Source organism: Vicia villosa, linkage group LG1 (assembly GCF_029867415.1).
Source record: "Vicia villosa cultivar HV-30 ecotype Madison, WI linkage group LG1, Vvil1.0, whole genome shotgun sequence".
Lineage (NCBI taxonomy): Eukaryota > Viridiplantae > Streptophyta > Magnoliopsida > Fabales > Fabaceae > Vicia > Vicia villosa.
In genome coordinates, this window is record NC_081180.1 from 3800942 (window position 1) to 3820798 (window position 19857).

The window sequence follows — 19857 nt, forward strand, 5'->3', positions numbered from 1 at the left end:
AACGGAGTGCCATATAGGACTTATTACACCGTGACTCCCTGCCGCAAAGCACAAATATAAACACACCAACAAAAACAGAGCCTCTTTCGAGGACTTGGCCAGATGCATGTCTAAGTCCTACTTCTCATGTTATTGGATGATGCGGGAAAGCGATAAAGTGCGAGAGAAATAAAATGAAACGAAATCAATACCAAACGGATGATGATCCGTAAACTAAAGCGAAGAGAGCGAGTAAACTAGGATCCCGCGAGCGAGCTAGCAAAAGCAACAGCAAACATGTCAGCACTCCGATTAGAATCCGCATAAGCAATCAAGAGTCGGCGCGATGAAAGTAAATCACGCGCCAACGTGTGCATCGGGCACAACGAATACCATACACCTGCAAGGGAAACAGAAATCCGGACAAGCAAGTATAATGATAAAGGATGCGTGTAGAAACGCGAATCAGAGAGAGGATAAATGTCGTGTCCCGCAAATAAAGCGGAACACGAGAGCGGGCATCGACCAGAGCCTCCATGTTGCCTTGCATACTAGCACACACGTTAGAGATAACAAAGCACCGCAATCGGAATTGCGTTATTGAATTATAAGCTGAACCGGAAACGGATAACGGAATAGAAAGTGAAAACATAACAAAAGCAAACAAGAAGAAACGTGGGATAGCATTCAAAAGCAAATCAAATATGTACACTAAAACTACGGAAGCCAACACAAGTATTTACATGCACAACGGTACACCGAAACGGCGAAACCGGGTAAAAACAGTGAAAACTAAACTCGTCAGAATTAAGCCAAAATTTTATTGCAAGGTTAAAACATGCTAAAGAAGTCAAATATGCAATTAGAATTTACAAAATCGGCCTGGAAGCGCGACTTTCAAGACGGGGCAGAAGCGGAATTGGTGGAAAAAGTCGGCCGAAACCGAAAATAAACTGTTCTAACAGTTCCGAAAATCATATTCCACTCAAGAAACACTAATCACATGCTTAAAAATGATAAGCGGTTCTAAAGTTGTAACATTTTCAATCAAAGCCGACGTACCGCGTCTATTTGCAAAAATGAGGGAAAAAGAGGATAGCATTCATGTCATAACAGAAAAAATCAGCACTCAACAACATCACTTAATCAATCAAACAAGCTCTATTCTCATTTTGTATCCATGACTAAATCATAAGCCAAATGCACAACAATTTCTTTTAGTTTCTACATTCCCATGAGTCAACAAAATGATGAAGTGCACCAACAACTACACAACCAAAAATTCTGCATTGAGATGCTCTAAAACAGTCCCAAAAAGTTACTTAGAAACACATCTAAACACAAGAAAATGGTTCATGGTACTTTGCACAAGATAGCATATAATTGACATGTTGGAAATTAGAATCAAGCATAGTTTCAAGTAAGCACAAAGTATCAAATCCTTAACAAATAAAGTTCTCCACAATTAAGCATCAAGTGTTACTAACATTCAGGACAAATGCACAACATTCACATAAGCATGGTACCGATTAATTTTCAGCATTTCAACACAATTGAAATTCACCGTTCTCTCAAATTACATGTCAACAATACCACCAACCAACATAGAAATTTCCAGCATCAAATGTCCACCAAATGAGCAATACAATTCACATTATCAATCACTAAAACAACACCAAAATTCCAGCATCTATGTACAATGTCTAGCGCAAAACATCACACAATCCGCAAGTTGATTTTAGCATGAGACATGTTCTTTTCAAGTAGCATCAAACTCTTAACAAATGACACCATGCTTAGGATCAAGTTTCTTCTTGAGTCAACTATTCGAAATCACGATATCAATACATCCATCATTAAGAACAACACACATTCAATAACATGACACCATCAAACAAATGAAAACATGAAAATCGAATCGGTTTGGCCAAAATTTCGGTAAAATATCACAAACCCGTAACAGGGCAGACCACCCGAAACTGGACCGAATTTTGTCCGAATCGAGAAACCGTACGCGTGGAGAGCTTTGGAATGTTCGAGAAAATCGGTTTTCATTAAAAAAAATCCAGAAAACTCCATACGGTTAGAGAGTTATGACTAAAACACATTTTTAGCACAAATTGAAAAAAATGAACAAGTTAGCATATTGTCTCATGAAGCTGACATAACCAATGTTTATCATATTTCAAATAATCTACAAGAAATGACAGCAACTTGGTTCAACCATCCAACTCCACATACCACTCAACATCACCACGCAATTTGGACAACAAAATTAATCAATTATCAACAAGTGCTTCATCAACAAATTACAACCACATCAGCCAACATTTATCTTCACAAATCTCATATAAAAAATATTCATGCTTACCAAACAAACCAGCAAGTGGAGTAAGAGCATTAACATTCATGAACTATCATCAAAACAACCTAATCATCAACTGAACTCATGTACTCAGGTCAAGATCATCTCATCAATTCGAATTATCATCAACTAAACACAACAACAATTATTATCATTACCAATCAACAACAAAATCATCATCTAATTCTCATCAATATCTAACAATTAGTAATACAAAAATTCAATTTCAATCTCCACCTCCACTCAATTGTTCAACAAATTGAAACAACGTCATCAACACATGACAATAAGCATCAATCAATTAGTAATGATCAATTTGCAATGCCGACAGTTCATACAAGCATTAATACAAGCACCTAGCATGCTTATTTGTGAACAAACAATCAACTCATGAATGCTCATCCATTCAAGTGATACAATTCACGTACAAACTATGACTCCTATCAACTTTCCGCACCATCACAAAATGAACAGCAAGTAATTCAAATTCACTTTTCTAATTACTAATAGCAATGAGTATTAAGCATTATCCACGACACAACTACATTACTTCAAAAGCAAGATCAAAGTTCTAAAGCGAGGTCAAAGTTCCAAGAATTGAATTACCGTAATCGAAATGACGAGAAAGTGATCGGAAGTACGAAGTGGAAGATGCCGCGTCGGAAGCTTGCTGCACCGGAAAGTGAATTCGCACCGGAGGGGGAAGTCGTGTCGGAAGACAATCGCCGGAGGGATGTGCCGCGGTCACCGTGTGGAGACAAGTGATGTGCGATCGGAAAAAGAGAGTTCAGAAAGAGATCTGAAACTTTTTCTTTACGTGTTCTTGAGGAATTCTATGAAGTTCATAGTGTTCTTCCCTTTTTTCTATATTTTTTTGGTATTTTGATCTTAGAGAGAAGTGAGTGAGAATTGGTTTTTGTTTGTGTGATTTTTGGTAAAAGTGGAATTATGAAAGAAAAGGAGGGAAAATGACTTATATAGGGTAAGAGGTGAAATGTCAAAAATGCCCCCGACGTATCTCTTTTTTGCTCGTTTTCGGGGAAACGTGAATCGGTGCGAAATTCGGAAATAAAACGAACATCACTGCGAAGGTGACCAAATTTGTGACTCGTAGCCGCGAGAATCGTCTCAATCCGACAAACGGTGAGAAAATTATGCGCGTTTGAATGACGAGAAAAATCGGTTCATCTGGTGCGACTGTGCAGAATTTTTGTGCGTACCGCTCAAAGAACGTGATAAAACTCAAACTTCGGCTCGAAATCTGACTTAGCACGTGTGACGAAGAATCGAAGATAACGAAATTTCCGAGTGAATGCCGCCGGAATGGACTTCATACGATAAAAATCGAAAAAGTTATGAATTTTCGAACTCGGCGCGACATACCCGAAAGCACACTTTTCACTGAAAAATCAAGGCGTTCTTCAAAATGCTGGGAATTTTTGGTGCATAATTGGTCTTCGGTCCGAACATATAAAATCTTGGTAATGATAGTACGGAGCTCCAGTTAAATTTTCAAGAAAATCCGACGAGCGGATTGTGAGATATGAATTTTTTATTGTCCGAAAACCCTACATTCAGCACCGTTTTTCACTGCAAAACCTCAAGTAATTTGCAAATCTGACAACCTTCCTCAAAAAATTGGCTTCCGAGCCGAACACGAAAGTTGTAGATATCGTCGAAATAGTCGAGATTACGCAGGAACTTAGCTCATATCACCTTCCAAATGGGACTTGTGAATTTTCTCGTATTTGCACTGTTTAAACCATTTTTCACACCGTATCTTCTTAAACCCATGAAAACTCTTTATTATTTCTTCAATTTTTGAATGACGAAATAAACGTCATTATTAACTTATAGCTCAAATAAAGAGGGCAAATTTTGGGGTGCAACAGCTGCCCCTATTCAAACTTCTTGAACCTGACGAGTGAGAAACGAAGGTTTCGAACCGTTGAGGTGGAAGGAGATTGAATACCAGAATGAACTCGAAAATTTGCACTCTTGATCAATAGAAGATTCCGTCTTGTAATAAGAAGGAATGTACCACCCCGCAGGCAGGGAGAAAAAACTTCGATTGATCCGGATAATAAATATGCTCCAACTTGTGAAAAAGGAGGAACGGGCACCCACAGGCAGGGGAAACACTTCAAATGATTTGGGCATCAAGAGAAGGAACATCTCGACTGATCTGAATATCAGGCGTAGCAGATGTCTCCGAACATGCATCGGGATAGATGTCTTAAGTCGATCTGGGAATCGAAGGAGATACATCGGTTGATCTGAATATCAACGGGTAATAAGTATCTCTGATCTGGGAATCATGATCTGGGAATCTGGGCAGACATCTCTTCTGATGCAATTAAATCATCAGGTAGATATTCCTACTAATCTGAGAATTAGCGGCTAGCTCCTTAGTAAGACCACGGGGATCCGGAGGCGGTTCCTTCGACTGAACTGGAAATCAGGATAGGAACAATATCTCTTCCGAACTGTGTACGCCGGGGAAAGAATGCCTTTAAACTGATCTAGACATGATGCTAGAAAATAAGTAGGACAATCTTCATCTGAAAGACAAAGTCGATCAGGCAGACATCTCCATCTGATCTGATGATATCAGTGGCTTGCTCCTTCGTAAGATCTTGGGAGATCCGGAGGCGGTTCCTTCAACTAATCTGAATCTGAATATTAGGATAGGAACAGATATCTCTTCCGAACTGTGTACGCCGGGTAAAGAAAACGTCTTCAACTGATGGTTAGGCATCAGGACTGGGCAGGCGAGTTTCTTCTTCTGAACGAACTAAATCGTCAGGGAGTAGATATTTCCAACTGATCTGATGTATCAGAGGGCTTGCTCCTTCGGAAGATCTATAGAGATCCGGAGGCGGTTCCTTCAACTGAGCTGGATATCAGGATAGGAACAAATATCTTCCACCGATCTGGGGGCATCGGGAATAGGGATGTCTTTGAACTGATCTGAGCTATGCCAGAAAATAAGTAGAACAATCCTCTTCTGATTCAAAACATCAGGATAAGCGCCTGTAATGACTAGGCGAATATTGCTCTCTAGGGAGCATTTGAATCTGGATAACTTTCCTGCAGAAAGAAACAGATATGATATGATTTATGCATGATGCATGTATGAATGTTTATAGAATAACGCTCCCGAGAAGGAAGACGCTACACGCTTTTGAGAATGCTATGCAAATGATGCATGATCCGAACGTTGCTTAGGGAGGCAACAGATGAGCACTGAATTGCTGAAGAAGTCCTGGAGAGAGTATAGAACTCTGCGGGGAGGACAAGATGAGTGATCAAGGGTCACGACTGCGAGCTGGCAAAGATGGATCAGAAATCTGCTGGAGACGATCAAATCTGGATGCGAGCTCTGTATGGGGAAATAAATCCTGCTTGGGGATATGAACATCCCACTTATCTGCTTGGGTAATACCCTAGAAACTTCATTGGAGAAGCAAATTCTCGACATTCTGGGGATACGGAGATAAGAGCAAGTCATGAAGACAACTCTGATGGGGAGTGACCAACTAGCTTGCGTATGATGCATTCCGCTGGGAAAATCCTTGAAGGAAACAGATTCTGCTGAGGATGCATGCGAATCTCTGCTGAGGAAAGACTCGGTGGGGAAGATGAATACTTCTGCACAAAGATCCACTGATGAGATGAGGAATCCGTTGGGGATAAGGACTTAGCATAAGAACCTTTTGTTAAGACAACTCCTCTGGGGAACAAGATGACTCTCCTGGGGAGAACAGGTCAATCTGTTGGGGAGAGAAAACGCTCTACTGGGGAGAACGAGGAACTCGGGCAAGGAACCTCATTAAGAGCTAGCTGGGGAATCAGACACCATTCCATCATGATTCAACTGGGGAGAAAGCATTCCGTCGGGAATAAGGCTTCTGGAGCACAGAGATCGCATTAAGATGTGCTTTACTGAGGATATGAGAATCCTGGAGCAAGGAAAGTCCCATCTGAAAGTACTCAGCTGGGGAATGAGAATCTTTCATTAAGAAACACTCGGCTGGGGAGTGAGAATCTCTCATGATTAAGTCCGCCGATATGCTGATACGAAGCGCTTGCAATCATGTACCTGCGAGACAAACAAATGCAAATGCCCCAGGATATAGCATGGTATCTTAGCCTGCCATCCCAGTTACACAAAACTTCGAAGTAGATTCAAAGGTTTCATTTCTAATCATGTATTGTAAAAGCAATGCAGTTTTCATATGCAAAGTTTAACACAAACTTAGGACGTTTTATGCAAACAAAACGGTAAAAGAAAACAGTTGTTTAAGATAAAAAGGATCTTTATTAATTGCAAAAGGAATGCTCATAAAAGAGCGAACACTTTTCAGAAGTAGTTCCTAGTAAGAGGTAACCACACATTTATTGAGTACAAGAGAAATGGTAATGTGAAACGGATATCCATTGGTTTCGATCCCGCTATCACTTTTATAACTCCGACGCTCTCATCTCCTTGCTTTGGAAGACCGTACTCATTAGGATTGATCACTGCCCAATTTAACAACTGATTGATATGACATCACCAAACTTGTGGACCCGACGGGGTTTGTGAGCGCCTTTAGGGATTTGAGTTGCCAGCGATGCAAAACTCAAGAACACGGAGTCTTGCTTATCCCTCGGTCGGGAGCCCTAAACAAAGTGAGTGGATGTTGTGCATGCTTTAGGGATTTGAGCTGCCCGGTGCAAACTCAAGAACACGGAGTCTTGCTTATCCCTCGGTCGGGAGCCCTAAACACGACGATTGGAATTAGAAAATGCTTTAGGGATTTGAGCTGCCAGGTGCAAACTCAAGAACACGGAGTCTTGCTTATCCCTCCGTCGGGAGCCCTAAGCATGTATGAAGAGTGATTGCCATGGTGGCACGCGAGATGTAGTCGTTCGCTTTTGTCCCTTTTTTGCCTAAGCCGCCCTTTCGGGTTTTCAACTTAGCGGGTATATTTGTTTCTTTTTCATTCTTTTGCCTGATTCATTTTCTTTTCTCTTTTTTTTTCTTTTCTTCTTTTTTTCTTTTCTTCTTTTTTTTTTTATCAGGTCTATGCGAAGTATTTTTTGACTACATCTGCGTTCACAGGGTGCGGAAAGTTCTCGCCATCCATTGTTGCAAGCATCATGGCGCCGCCAGAGAATACTTTTTGCACAACAAAGGGGCCTTCATACGTCGGAGTCCACTTGCCTCGAGGATCGCCTTGAGGGAGAATGATTCTTTTGAGTACCAGATCACCTGGCTTGTAGCTTTGGGGTCGCACCCGCTTGTCAAAAGCTTTCCTCATCTTCTTTTGGTACACCTGACCATGTCCGATGGCCGCTAAGCGTTTTTCATCAATGAGGTTCAACTGATCCATCCGATTTTGTACCCATTCTGACTCGTCAAGCTCGACGTCTTTCATAATCCTCAAGGAAGGGATCTCAACTTCAACTGGCAATACTGCTTCCATACCATAAACCAGTGAGAAAGGAGTTGCCCCAGTCGATGTACGCACAGAGGTACGATAACCATGCAAAGCGAAAGGTAACATCTCGTGCCAATCTCGGTACGTCACTACCATCTTCTGCACAATCTTCTTAATGTTTTTATTGGCCGCTTCAACAACGCCATTCATCTTTGGACGATACGGAGAAGAATTGTGATGCTTAATCTTGAAGGACTCACAAAGCTCCTTCATCATCTTGTTGTTGAGATTCGATCCATTATCAGTAATGATCTTCTCAGGAATCCCATAACGACAGATTATGTTGTGTTTGATAAAGCGAGTAATCACTTGTTTGGTAACATTCGCATAAGATGCGGCTTCAACCCACTTGGTGAAGTAATCGATGGCAACCAAAATGAAGCGATGTCCATTAGAAGCAGTAGGCTTAATCTCTCCAATCATATCAATGCCCCACATTGCAAAAGGCCACGGAGAAGTCAAAACATTCAAAGGCACAGGCGGCATGTGGACTTTGTCAGCATAAATCTGGCACTTGTGACAAATTCTGACATGGTTATGACAATCAGTTTCCATAGTGGACCAATAGTAACCAGCCCTCAAGATCTTCTTAGCCATTGTATGCCCACTTGAATGGGTACCAAACTCGCCTTCGTGCATTTCCCCTATGATTTTTGAAGCTTCTTCCTTCACAACACATCGGAGCAACACACCGTCATGATGCCTCTTGTACAATACACCACCGTTGAGGTAAAACTTAGCTGCAAACCTTCTCAGAAACTTCTTATCAGTCACCGACGCTTCGGGAGGATACTCTTGAGTTTCGAGGAACTTTTTGATATCATGATACCAGGGATTACCATCCAACTTAACATCAGCCTCAAAGCAAAATGCTGGTTCGTCCAATCTGTTGATGGTGATGTTAGGCGCTTCATTGGCCCATTTCACTTTGAACATGGAAGCCAAAGTAGCGAGAGCATCAGCAAGATTGTTCTCTTCTCTAGAAATATGCTCGAATGTGATCTCATCAAAGTACGGAATGAGTCTCATCACATGCTCCCTGTATGGAATCAGATTCTGATGGCGAGTTTCCCAATCTCCATTGATCTGGCTAATGACAAGATTGGAATCCCCATAAACTTTCAAGTATTTGATTCGCAAATCGATCGCAGCTTCGATACCATAAATGCAGGCTTCATACTCAGCCATATTATTAGTGCAATCAAAACAGATTCTAGCTGTAAATGGAATATGAAAACCTGAAGGAGAAGTAATTACAACTCCAACACCATTCCCGAGTGCATTAGAGGCACCATCGAACACGAGCGTCCATCGCGATCCTGGTTCGGGTCCTTCCTCCGGTCCGGGAATGTTACAATCTCTGATGTACAACACATCCTCATCGGGGAATTCAAACTTCATCGGTTCATAATCTTCGACCGGCTGGTGCGCAAGATAATCCGCCAACACACTACCTTTGATGGCTTTCTGGGTAGTATACTGGATATCATATTCAGTCAAAATCATTTGCCACCTGGCTACTCTTCCGGAAAGAGCGGGCTTCTCAAAAACATACTTGATAGGATCCATCTTGGAAATCAACAAAGTGGTGTGAACCAACATATACTGCCTCAGCCGGCGAGCAGCCCACACCAAAGCACAGCAAGTTTTCTCGAGCAGTGAGTATCGGGATTCACAGTCGGTAAACTTTTTGCTAAGGTAGTATATTGCATGCTCTTTTCGGCCAGACTCGTCATGTTGACCCAGCACACATCCCATTGAATTTTCAAGAACTGTGAGGTACATAATCAAAGGTCTTCCTGGAACTGGAGGCATTAGTATCGGAGGTTCCTGCAGATACTCTTTCACTTTTTCGAATGCTTTTTGACAATCATTATTCCACCTGGCCGTCTGATCCTTTCTTAGCAACTTGAATATTGGTTCACAAGTGGCCGTAAGATGAGAGATGAATCTAGCAATGTAGTTCAATCTCCCTAAGAAACCACGAACCTCTTTTTCTGTTCTCGGCTCAGGCATCTCTTGTATAGCTTTTATTTTCGCAGGATCGACCTCAATACCTTTTCCACTAACAACAAAGCCCAACAACTTTCCGGATCGCACTCCGAAAGTGCATTTGTTCGGATTCAACCTCAGTCTGAATTCCCGAAGCCTTTCAAACAATTTCTGCAAGTGAACCAAGTGCTCTTCTTCAGTGTGAGACTTTGCAATCATGTCGTCGACATACACTTCAATCTCTTTGTGAATCATGTCGTGAAAAAGAGTCACCATGGCACGCTGATACGTTGCCCCTGCGTTTTTCAACCCAAAAGGCATGACTTTATAGCAGAAAGTTCCCCATGGTGTGATAAACGTTGTTTTCTCCATGTCTTCTGGTGCCATCTTGATCTGATTGTACCCAGAGAAGCCATCCATGAAGGAAAACACTTTGAAAGGAGCAGTATTATCTACCAACACATCAATGTGAGGAAGAGGAAAATCATCCTTTGGACTCGCCCTATTAAGATCTCTGTAGTCCACACACATCCTGACCTTTCCGTCCTTCTTAGGCACAGGAACAATATTCGCAACCCATGGCGGGTAATTCACAACTTGCAGAAAGCCAGCATCAAATTGTTTCTCAACCTCTTTCTTAATCTTCTCAGACATATCTGGGCGAGTCCTTCGAAGCTTCTGTTTGACAGGAGGACTATCTTCCTTGAGAGGTAGACGATGTACCACAATATCTGTATCGAGACCAGGCATATCCTCATAGGACCAAGCAAAGATATCCGCATACTCTTTCAACATAGTAATAAGCCTCTGCTTCACACTATTCTCAAGCGCAGCCCCTATCTTGACTTCTCGAACTTGCTCTTTAGTACCAACATTTACCATCTCGATTACCTCTTGATGCGGCTGAATCGCTTTCTTTTCTTGTTTCAACAATCTGGCCAACTCATCGGGGAGATCACAATCTTCATAAGCTTCCTCCTCGGCTTGGTAGATCGGATTGTCAAAATCATAATAAGCAATAGCGGAACTGTTACCAATGAAATCCGTGGTAGTGGAACATCTGCATGATTGATGTTTTTATTTTAGTTTTATTTTTATTAAGCTATGTGCGAGTGTGTGCAAAAACATTGCCATTTAAAGGAAAAAGTTAAAAGAAAGACAAAGAGCAAAACATTTGAATGCAAAAACGTCCTTTTATTTCATGATTAACTTTGAAAATGCGAACTGCATGGCCCTACAAATGATTCACTACGCCTTGGGCAGAGCATAGGAATTATTGCATGATAAGAAAAGTAAAAACAAGGAATTTACTCCTGAGCTTGTGTAACTTGGATGACATCTTCAATTGTCCAGTTGCGAGGCATCTCCCCAGGAATACTTGGACGAATCCAGCTATCAAAATCACAGTCACTATCCACCTCCTCGCCATTGACAATGGCATTAACCTGGCCATCTTGAATGACACCACCACTCACAAACTTGATCGGGCTAAGGATATTAGGCTTTGGCGATGCGATACGCTTTCCAGGACTGAAACCAAGACCATTCTTGTCAAATTTGGGACGCACATCAATTACTTGCCCCCAGCCTTCCACCTTTCCAGTCTCAACAACAACCTGAGCGTCTTTCAGAGAAGACATAATCGTTTCTGGCTTCGTTATCTCATAAGGAGGAGTTCTCACAGCATTTACAGCTTCAAACGCTTGGAAAGGCGTCTCATGTATTTCACCCTCGATCTCCACATATCGGAAAGAGGACAAGTGACTCACGATATAATCTTCCTCACCACAAACTGTAACTACTTTACCGTCAATCGGATACTTCAACTTCTGATGAAGAGTGGATGTCACAGCACCAGCCTTGTGAATCCACGGTCGTCCCAACAGACAACAGTAAGCAGGTTGAATATCCATCACATAAAAGGTTGTAGTAAAGATCTGAGGACCAATCTGGATTGGTAGATCTACCTCTCCGAAAACAGACCTCCTTGAACCATCAAAGGCGCGCACTACCAACTCACTAGGCCTTAACTCCACACCGGCATAGTCAATTCTCATTAGAGCCGATTTGGGAAGCACGTTCAAAGAAGACCCAGTATCAACCAGAACACGGGACAAAGTCGTCCCCTTACACTCAATCGAAATATGCAAAGCCTTGTTATGGTTTCTCCCTTCTGGAGGAAGATCACAATCCGTAAATCCCAAACCGTTCCCAGCGGAGATATTATTGGCCACCGCCTCTAACTGATTCACAGATATTTCATGCGGGACGTAAGCACCATTCAGGATTCTCAAGAGAGCATCTCTATGACCTTCTGAACACATCAGCAGTTGCAAGATGGAAATCTTTGACTGGGTCTGACCCAACTGCTCAACAACTTTGTAATCAGACTTCCTGATGATTCTCAATAATTCCTCCACATCCTTGGAAGACACAGCACTATCAGGTGCCCCACTCTGAATCGGAGAGTTCTGGACATCGGGCACTACTTGTTTTCCTTTGGCCTTAGCCAAAGCATCTGCATTGTTTTGAACAAGCTGAGGGGAGAACACCCTACCACTGCGAGTGATCCTACCAGTACCGGCGAAGTTATCAGTGTTTGCAACTGAGGCCTCAACAAACTTCTCTTTAGATGGCTCGCCTTCTTCCTTCGTGCCATAGTAATATACGTCTGAACCATAATGCCAAGGGATGGCCTTCTCACTCTCATATGGAATAGGCCCTGGCACCGTAATCATCAACGCCGCTGGTTGTTCCTCATACGGGATACTGACAGTATCTGAATAGGCACCTGAATACATATTGGAACAACTGGATCATAAGGAATTGAGATCACAGACACTTCACCATCCTTACTCTTCGCACCTCTCAACCTTCGATAGAACTGAAGAGGACCCTCGTCAATCAGCTTTTGTACCATACCTTTCAAATCAGCACAACCTTCAGGTTGACTTTTGCAATTCTCACAATCAACACCACAGCCCGGGAAGACACCGCTATTAATCAGATGTTGCTTCACAGATACAAGAGGAAAATTCAAACAGCTCACTTCAGATACAACCCTTACCTCTTCACTCTCAATGGCATTCACACCCGAACCTCCGTGAGCAGGCATCGGATTATTGACAATATTGGGTGTAGGAATGAACTGAATAATCTTTTGGTCCAACAAATCTTGGACTTTGTTCTTTAACGCAATACACCTCTCGGTATCATGCCCAGCAGCACCTGAATGAAAAGCACATCGTGCATTCGCATTGTAATTCGGAGATTGTGTGTCCGGAGCATTCGGAGCATCTCTCAAAGTAATCTTTTCAATCTTAAGCAAATGTTGCAGCACCTGAGCATAGGTCATAGGAATCGGATCAATCTTTCTGTGAGGCCTAGTCCTGGGAGGATAGCGATCATTACTGGAACGCTGTCCCTGCTGATGTTGTTGTTGTGGTACTGGGATCATGACAGCATTAACCTGTGAATTATTTCTCCCTGAACCTCTTCTTCCATATATGGCATCTGCATTGCCTTCTTTCCTTCTGGCATAACCTTCAGTTTGCTTCTTACCACCAGTGGAGTTAGAAGAAGCTCCCAACTGAATTTTCCCCATCTTGAGGCCCATTTCAACACGCTCGCCATATCTCACCATTTCAGAAAAGTTTGCTGAAGCACTACAAGCCAAGTAGTAGTGTCCAGACAAAGTACTGGTAAACATGTCAATCATCTCACGTTCAGTCATTGGCGGCTGAACCCTCGCAGCTAACTCACGCCATTTCTGAGCATACTCCTTGAAGGAATCTTTAGGACCTTGAACCAAACTCTGAAGTTGAGTTCGATTCGGCGCCATGTCAACATTATACTGATAATGCTTAATGAAAGCCTCCACAAGATCTCTCCAAGAATGGATATGAGTGCGCTCGAGTTGAACATACCATTCCAAAGAAGCCCCAGCCAAGCTATCCTGGAAGAAATGCATTAGAAAACCCTCATCCTCTGAATAAACTGACATCTTGCGATAGTATGCTTTGACATGAGTCATGGGACAAGTCGCCCCATTGTATTTGTCAAAAGATGGAACTTTGAATTTCGGTGGAATCCTCACACCAGGAACCAGCCCCAAGTCATTGATATCCATGCCCAACACCCCTTTGCCTTCAACCGCCCTGAGACGTTCTTCAATCAGACGATACCTTTCAACCTCATCATGCGCACCTTCAACACTATGCCTCGATACCTGATCAAAGTTTTCAACATTGAAATCCAAATTACCACGGTTCTGATTATCTCTCCTTCCCAACAGACGAGACGGAGGTTGAGGTGGAAACCCGTGATGCTGATTGAAAGGATTATAGTGCCCTCCCACGTGATCAAACTCATTCGGATCATGGTGATCGTCAATCCTGCCAGACACATCGTCAAACAGCCCTCGACGTCCTCCATTCTCATTCCTTCTGGAGCTCTCGACGAGAACTCGCAAGTCATCCTGCCCCTTGGTCACATTAGTCAATGCTTCCATAAACTGCGCCATCTGCGCGTTCATCTGCTCTGTCAATTGAGCTCTCATCTCAGCCATCTGTTCCTGAATCTGTTCCATCTGCCTTCTCTGATTGCTCCTAGTCGGATACGGGTGATTAGCCGTCTTAGAACTCCTTCTGATAATAAAACAACGAGACATAAGATATAAGACCTGCAAAACCTGCAAATATATGACATGTATGATATATGAATGATATGCATGAAATGTTTGTCAATTTTCAGGTATCCAAGAGTTCATCCCACTCTCAGATAGGACATAGAAACCCTGATACAGAATATATTCGAACAATAATCCACGCACGAGAATAATTCAACAAACTGAGCATATTTCATTCAAACATAACCGAGAATTTGAGTTCATACAAACAAAACACATAACCGTGTCACAAAGTGCTTATAAGGCATACAAAAGAAATCCAGAACATCAAAATGCGACCCCATCCAACAATCCTGGACATGGGCGACAAACATCAAGAATACACATCAAATCAAACCCCTAGATCAAACAAATCCAAACCACAGCAGCACTAGGATCGTCTGACAACAGAATGAGCTCCTCCATCTCCTCTCCGCTGGGACCGGAAGCTTGCAAGCTCTTCTTCAAGTCTAGCTGACTTGGCTTTCTCTTCCATCAACTGTTGTTCTGAATCCTGCATCCTTCTCTTGCTATTGCTTTCGGACCTTCGCAACTTCGCACATTCCTGCTGTTTTTGGTACAAGCTTTCTTCCATCAAGTCATGAGATCGCCTTTGGGCACGTGTCATGCTTGAACCTTCACCTTGCGCATGCTTGAGCTTACGAGCCAATTCCGCCTTTTCGCGATCTTGAAAATACCTCTCCAAGCCAACCTCATTGTCCTTTGCTCTTAGTTTGATGTTGTCCGCTTCAGTTTGAATATAGAGTTCAGCCGCAACGGTATCAGATAAAACCACGGGAGGTTGCTCATACAATGGACATGACCTAGCAAATGGCAACAACAGATTTGCCACTCTTGCTTCAACCCACTTTCGGTAAGGACCCATAGCAATAGGAACTTTCTTGCTCAAAGTATTCTGATCTCTCCTGTGAACTTTGGTCCAAGCATACGCTATCTTTTCTAGCTCCAGAGGATCTTTACCATCAGCAAAGTACACTGATTCAAATGCTTCTACATCATTCTGAGCCCTTTCCATTGCATATCCCAATTGACGATAGGCGAGTGTGGGATTGTAACTAATGCAACCTCTGGTTCCCATGAGAGGAACGTTGGGATATTGACCGCAACTAGTGATGATGTTCCAAATCTTCCCCACACAATAGTTCCACCTGATGTCATAAGATGTGAGGTTAACAATCCTATCTGACCACTTAAGAGAACTCTTCTTGAGCACAAAAGGTCCTCTCACCGACAAATGCAACATGAACCACTGATACAACAACGGAAGACAAGAACCAACAACATATCCTCCCTTCTTACTTCTCGAATGGATCGAAAAATAAGCGTCTGCAAGCAACGTTGGCACGGGGTTTTTGTTCATAAAGACACAAATTGCCGCCAAACTCACAAAGTTTTCTCTTGAAGGGAATAAAACAATACCATAAATCATGATAGCAAGCAAACGACTAAAATCAACCCACTGCTCCTTCTTCGCCGCATCCTCAGCCCTACTGATCAAAAAGCAAAGATAGAAACCAGAAACATCGCCCGATGACTTCCAATTTCTTTCCACCTCCTTTATACCCATGTGAAGAGCTTCAGCTATTTTTTCAAATCTCACAACCTCGGGAACTCGAATGAAAGGTACATCATCAGTGATTCGGATGTTGAGTATGTAAGAAAACTCCTCGAGTGTTGGCACCAGTTGATAGTCCTGAAATGTAAAACACCTCAACTGTGGATCATAGAACTGAAACAGGGTGATCAAAGCCATTGGATCGAAAGATGTCTTGAGGATAGAGAGCAAATTGCCATAATCATGATTGAAGTCACGAAGAACCTCCCCTTCCAACCGAGAACTCAAACCAATCAACCCCGAAACATCAATATCCGGAATCTTATAAGCTCTGGTGTGCCTTGTACGCTCCTTGACAGTATCAGTGGGAATGTCCATCTTCAACTTGAATGAACTCCTGAATGTCCCTGAAAAACATGACATGCAAATGCTTATTATACATATCTTTTTTTTTTTGCGTTTCTTTTGGAAATAAATATGCTATGATGCAAAGTGGTGGGGCTTGTTGCCGCCCACCAGGCATTCTGGACTGCCGGTAACACACATAATACAGAGCCAAAGGTTCGGCCCCCAAATGGTATACCATACGGAACACGAAATGTCAATCTACAGAACCAAAGCCCGTAGTCAACAACACACTGGAACAGAACACAGACTACCACTTGAACAAGAACCATAGTACCCCACGAACAGGAACCAACAGTACACTCGAACAAGAACAGCGGTAACCCACGAACGAGAACAGCGGTAACCCACGAACAAGAACAGCGGTCACCAACAATGTACCTGTTAATATGATCATTGATTCCCGCCCCACTCACGGGTAAAATCTAGGCCAAGGTAGGTCAAAAAGCCAACAGAGGATCGAATGTAGGCGCTATCATACGATATTGCCTCATTCCACCAAGCTCTGCCCGTGGATACGTGATCAGATCAATCAGGCATACGCCTTCTGTCCGTCACGGCCACTCTATTCCTAGTTCCTATGGTATCACTCATAGCCTGGGTATTGGGCCTTTTACCTCTTGAAACACCCACCCACAGATAGAAATCCAGACAGTCCAGAATATGATGCAGAAAAGTAAAAGCGCACATAGAATGCAATGCAAACAGATAAATATGCAAAGCGATAAAAACACCCAATGATAAACACACAAGCGCTAGGATCGACTCGCTAGGTCCGGACCAGCAACAGGTCGAGACGTCCCCAGCAGAGTCGCCAGCTGTCGCTACCGCGAAAATTAACAGAGTCGCCACTAACATATTTATCCTGAAAAGGAAGGGAATGCCAGCAAACCACAAAACAAAACAACGGTCTCACGACCAGAGAAAAAGGGTAAGGGAGTCGGTTACGCGAGGGGAAGGTATTAGCACCCCTCGCGCCCATCGTACTCGATGGTATCCACGCAAGTGTCTAAATCTATGGGTGTGTAACAACTCTATGCTAATATGGACTAAAATGAATGCAGAATGTAGGGAAAAGAAAGGATTATGCTCGCACGGGCCCTACCCCGCTGCCTACGTATCTGTTTTGCAGAATCAGAGCTACCGTAGCTCGGCTAACTAATTTTGTTTGTTTTGTGTTTTTTAGGTGAACGAGTTACATTCACACTCCGCTGCTCGACCTTTGGAGGCTTACGCTTGGGAATGGAGCGGAAATAACAAGTTCTTAAGAAAAGAAAATCAAAGAGTGTGGTTTGTGTTTTAAAGAATGCATGAGGAAGACCTAAGCTAAGGGGGAAAGCTTGCTACCTAATGTTATCATACAAAGGGTATCAGTCTAAACTAAACTAATCAACCTACGAGGGAAAAGGGAAGCAAACAATAATATCACACAAACGAGCATCCGCTCGTAAAGCAAACAAAACCAACGGTACTGACCGAATGGTAGAAAAGCGGTCCCGCCATAGCCAAGGGGAGCAGCTCAACCCAAGTCAACCAAGCATTAGACCTCGCGAAAATGATCGGGCCATAGACAAGAGGGCGGACCCCTCTCAGCAACCAAGCCGTCACGGATCGTAAAGGAAAACGGTGCGTGCGTACACCGAGCATCAACGTCGAGCGACGCGAGCTATAGGAAAGACGGGGGTCCGATTGCATGAACCCTTTACCTGACATACTCGATAACAAGATCTTTTGCACGTTCGGAAGCAAACAACGCGAGGCGTGCGCCTACCAAACAGACTCGATGAGACTAGGCGGGGGTTGATTACGAACCCTTGACCGCATGCCTTCCATGAGGACTTAACGGAGTGCCATATAGGACTTATTACACCGTGACTCCCTGCCGCAAAGCACAAATATAAACACACCAACAAAAACAGAGCCTCTTTCGAGGACTTGGCCAGATGCATGTCTAAGTCCTACTTCTCATGTTATTGGATGATGCGGGAAAGCGATAAAGTGCGAGAGAAATAAAATGAAACGAAATCAATACCAAACGGATGATGATCCGTAAACTAAAGCGAAGAGAGCGAGTAAACTAGGATCCCGCGAGCGAGCTAGCAAAAGCAACAGCAAACATGTCAGCACTCCGATTAGAATCCGCATAAGCAATCAAGAGTCGGCGCGATGAAAGTAAATCACGCGCCAACGTGTGCATCGGGCACAACGAATACCATACACCTGCAAGGGAAACAGAAATCCGGACAAGCAAGTATAATGATAAAGGATGCGTGTAGAAACGCGAATCAGAGAGAGGATAAATGTCGTGTCCCGCAAATAAAGCGGAACACGAGAGCGGGCATCGACCAGAGCCTCCATGTTGCCTTGCATACTAGCACACACGTTAGAGATAACAAAGCACCGCAATCGGAATTGCGTTATTGAATTATAAGCTGAACCGGAAACGGATAACGGAATAGAAAGTGAAAACATAACAAAAGCAAACAAGAAGAAACGTGGGATAGCATTCAAAAGCAAATCAAATATGTACACTAAAACTACGGAAGCCAACACAAGTATTTACATGCACAACGGTACACCGAAACGGCGAAACCGGGTAAAAACAGTGAAAACTAAACTCGTCAGAATTAAGCCAAAATTTTATTGCAAGGTTAAAACATGCTAAAGAAGTCAAATATGCAATTAGAATTTACAAAATCGGCCTGGAAGCGCGACTTTCAAGACGGGGCAGAAGCGGAATTGGTGGAAAAAGTCGGCCGAAACCGAAAATAAACTGTTCTAACAGTTCCGAAAATCATATTCCACTCAAGAAACACTAATCACATGCTTAAAAATGATAAGCGGTTCTAAAGTTGTAACATTTTCAATCAAAGCCGACGTACCGCGTCTATTTGCAAAAATGAGGGAAAAAGAGGATAGCATTCATGTCATAACAGAAAAAATCAGCACTCAACAACATCACTTAATCAATCAAACAAGCTCTATTCTCATTTTGTATCCATGACTAAATCATAAGCCAAATGCACAACAATTTCTTTTAGTTTCTACATTCCCATGAGTCAACAAAATGATGAAGTGCACCAACAACTACACAACCAAAAATTCTGCATTGAGATGCTCTAAAACAGTCCCAAAAAGTTACTTAGAAACACATCTAAACACAAGAAAATGGTTCATGGTACTTTGCACAAGATAGCATATAATTGACATGTTGGAAATTAGAATCAAGCATAGTTTCAAGTAAGCACAAAGTATCAAATCCTTAACAAATAAAGTTCTCCACAATTAAGCATCAAGTGTTACTAACATTCAGGACAAATGCACAACATTCACATAAGCATGGTACCGATTAATTTTCAGCATTTCAACACAATTGAAATTCACCGTT

At 42.7% G+C, this 19857-nt stretch overlaps 2 protein-coding genes across 2 annotated transcripts; both read right to left on the bottom strand.

Moving 5' to 3' along the window:
- Positions 1–267: 267 nt before the first annotated feature.
- Positions 268–14410, bottom strand: LOC131645267 (uncharacterized). Its single transcript, XM_058915940.1, has 5 exons — positions 14180–14410; positions 13961–14050; positions 12745–13777; positions 11134–12613; positions 268–10882 (listed from the first exon to the last, which is right to left on the bottom strand). The coding sequence occupies exons 1-5, from the start codon at positions 14408–14410 to the stop codon at positions 7414–7416; spliced, it is 6303 nt and encodes a 2100-aa protein (XP_058771923.1). The 3' UTR covers positions 268–7413.
- A 469-nt stretch (positions 14411–14879) lies between these two features.
- Positions 14880–16442, bottom strand: LOC131645268 (uncharacterized). The gene has a single exon (XM_058915941.1). The coding sequence runs from the start codon at positions 16440–16442 to the stop codon at positions 14880–14882; it is 1563 nt and encodes a 520-aa protein (XP_058771924.1).
- Between the last annotated feature and the right edge of the window lie 3415 nt (positions 16443–19857).

Excerpts from the sequence above, each read along its gene's own strand:
- LOC131645267 (XM_058915940.1), bottom strand. The coding sequence starts at position 14,410 with ATGGAACAGATTCAGGAACAGATGGCTGAGATGAGAGCTCAATTGACA. Across the intron at positions 12,614-12,744 it reads AGGTTGTGCTGATTTGAAAG|GTGCCTATTCAGATACTGTC; the intron begins GTATGGTACAAA and ends ATATGTATTCAG. Across the intron at positions 10,883-11,133 it reads CAAGTTACACAAGCTCAGGA|ATGTTCCACTACCACGGATT; the intron begins GTAAATTCCTTG and ends TCAATCATGCAG.
- LOC131645268 (XM_058915941.1), bottom strand. The coding sequence starts at position 16,442 with ATGGACATTCCCACTGATACTGTCAAGGAGCGTACAAGGCACACCAGA.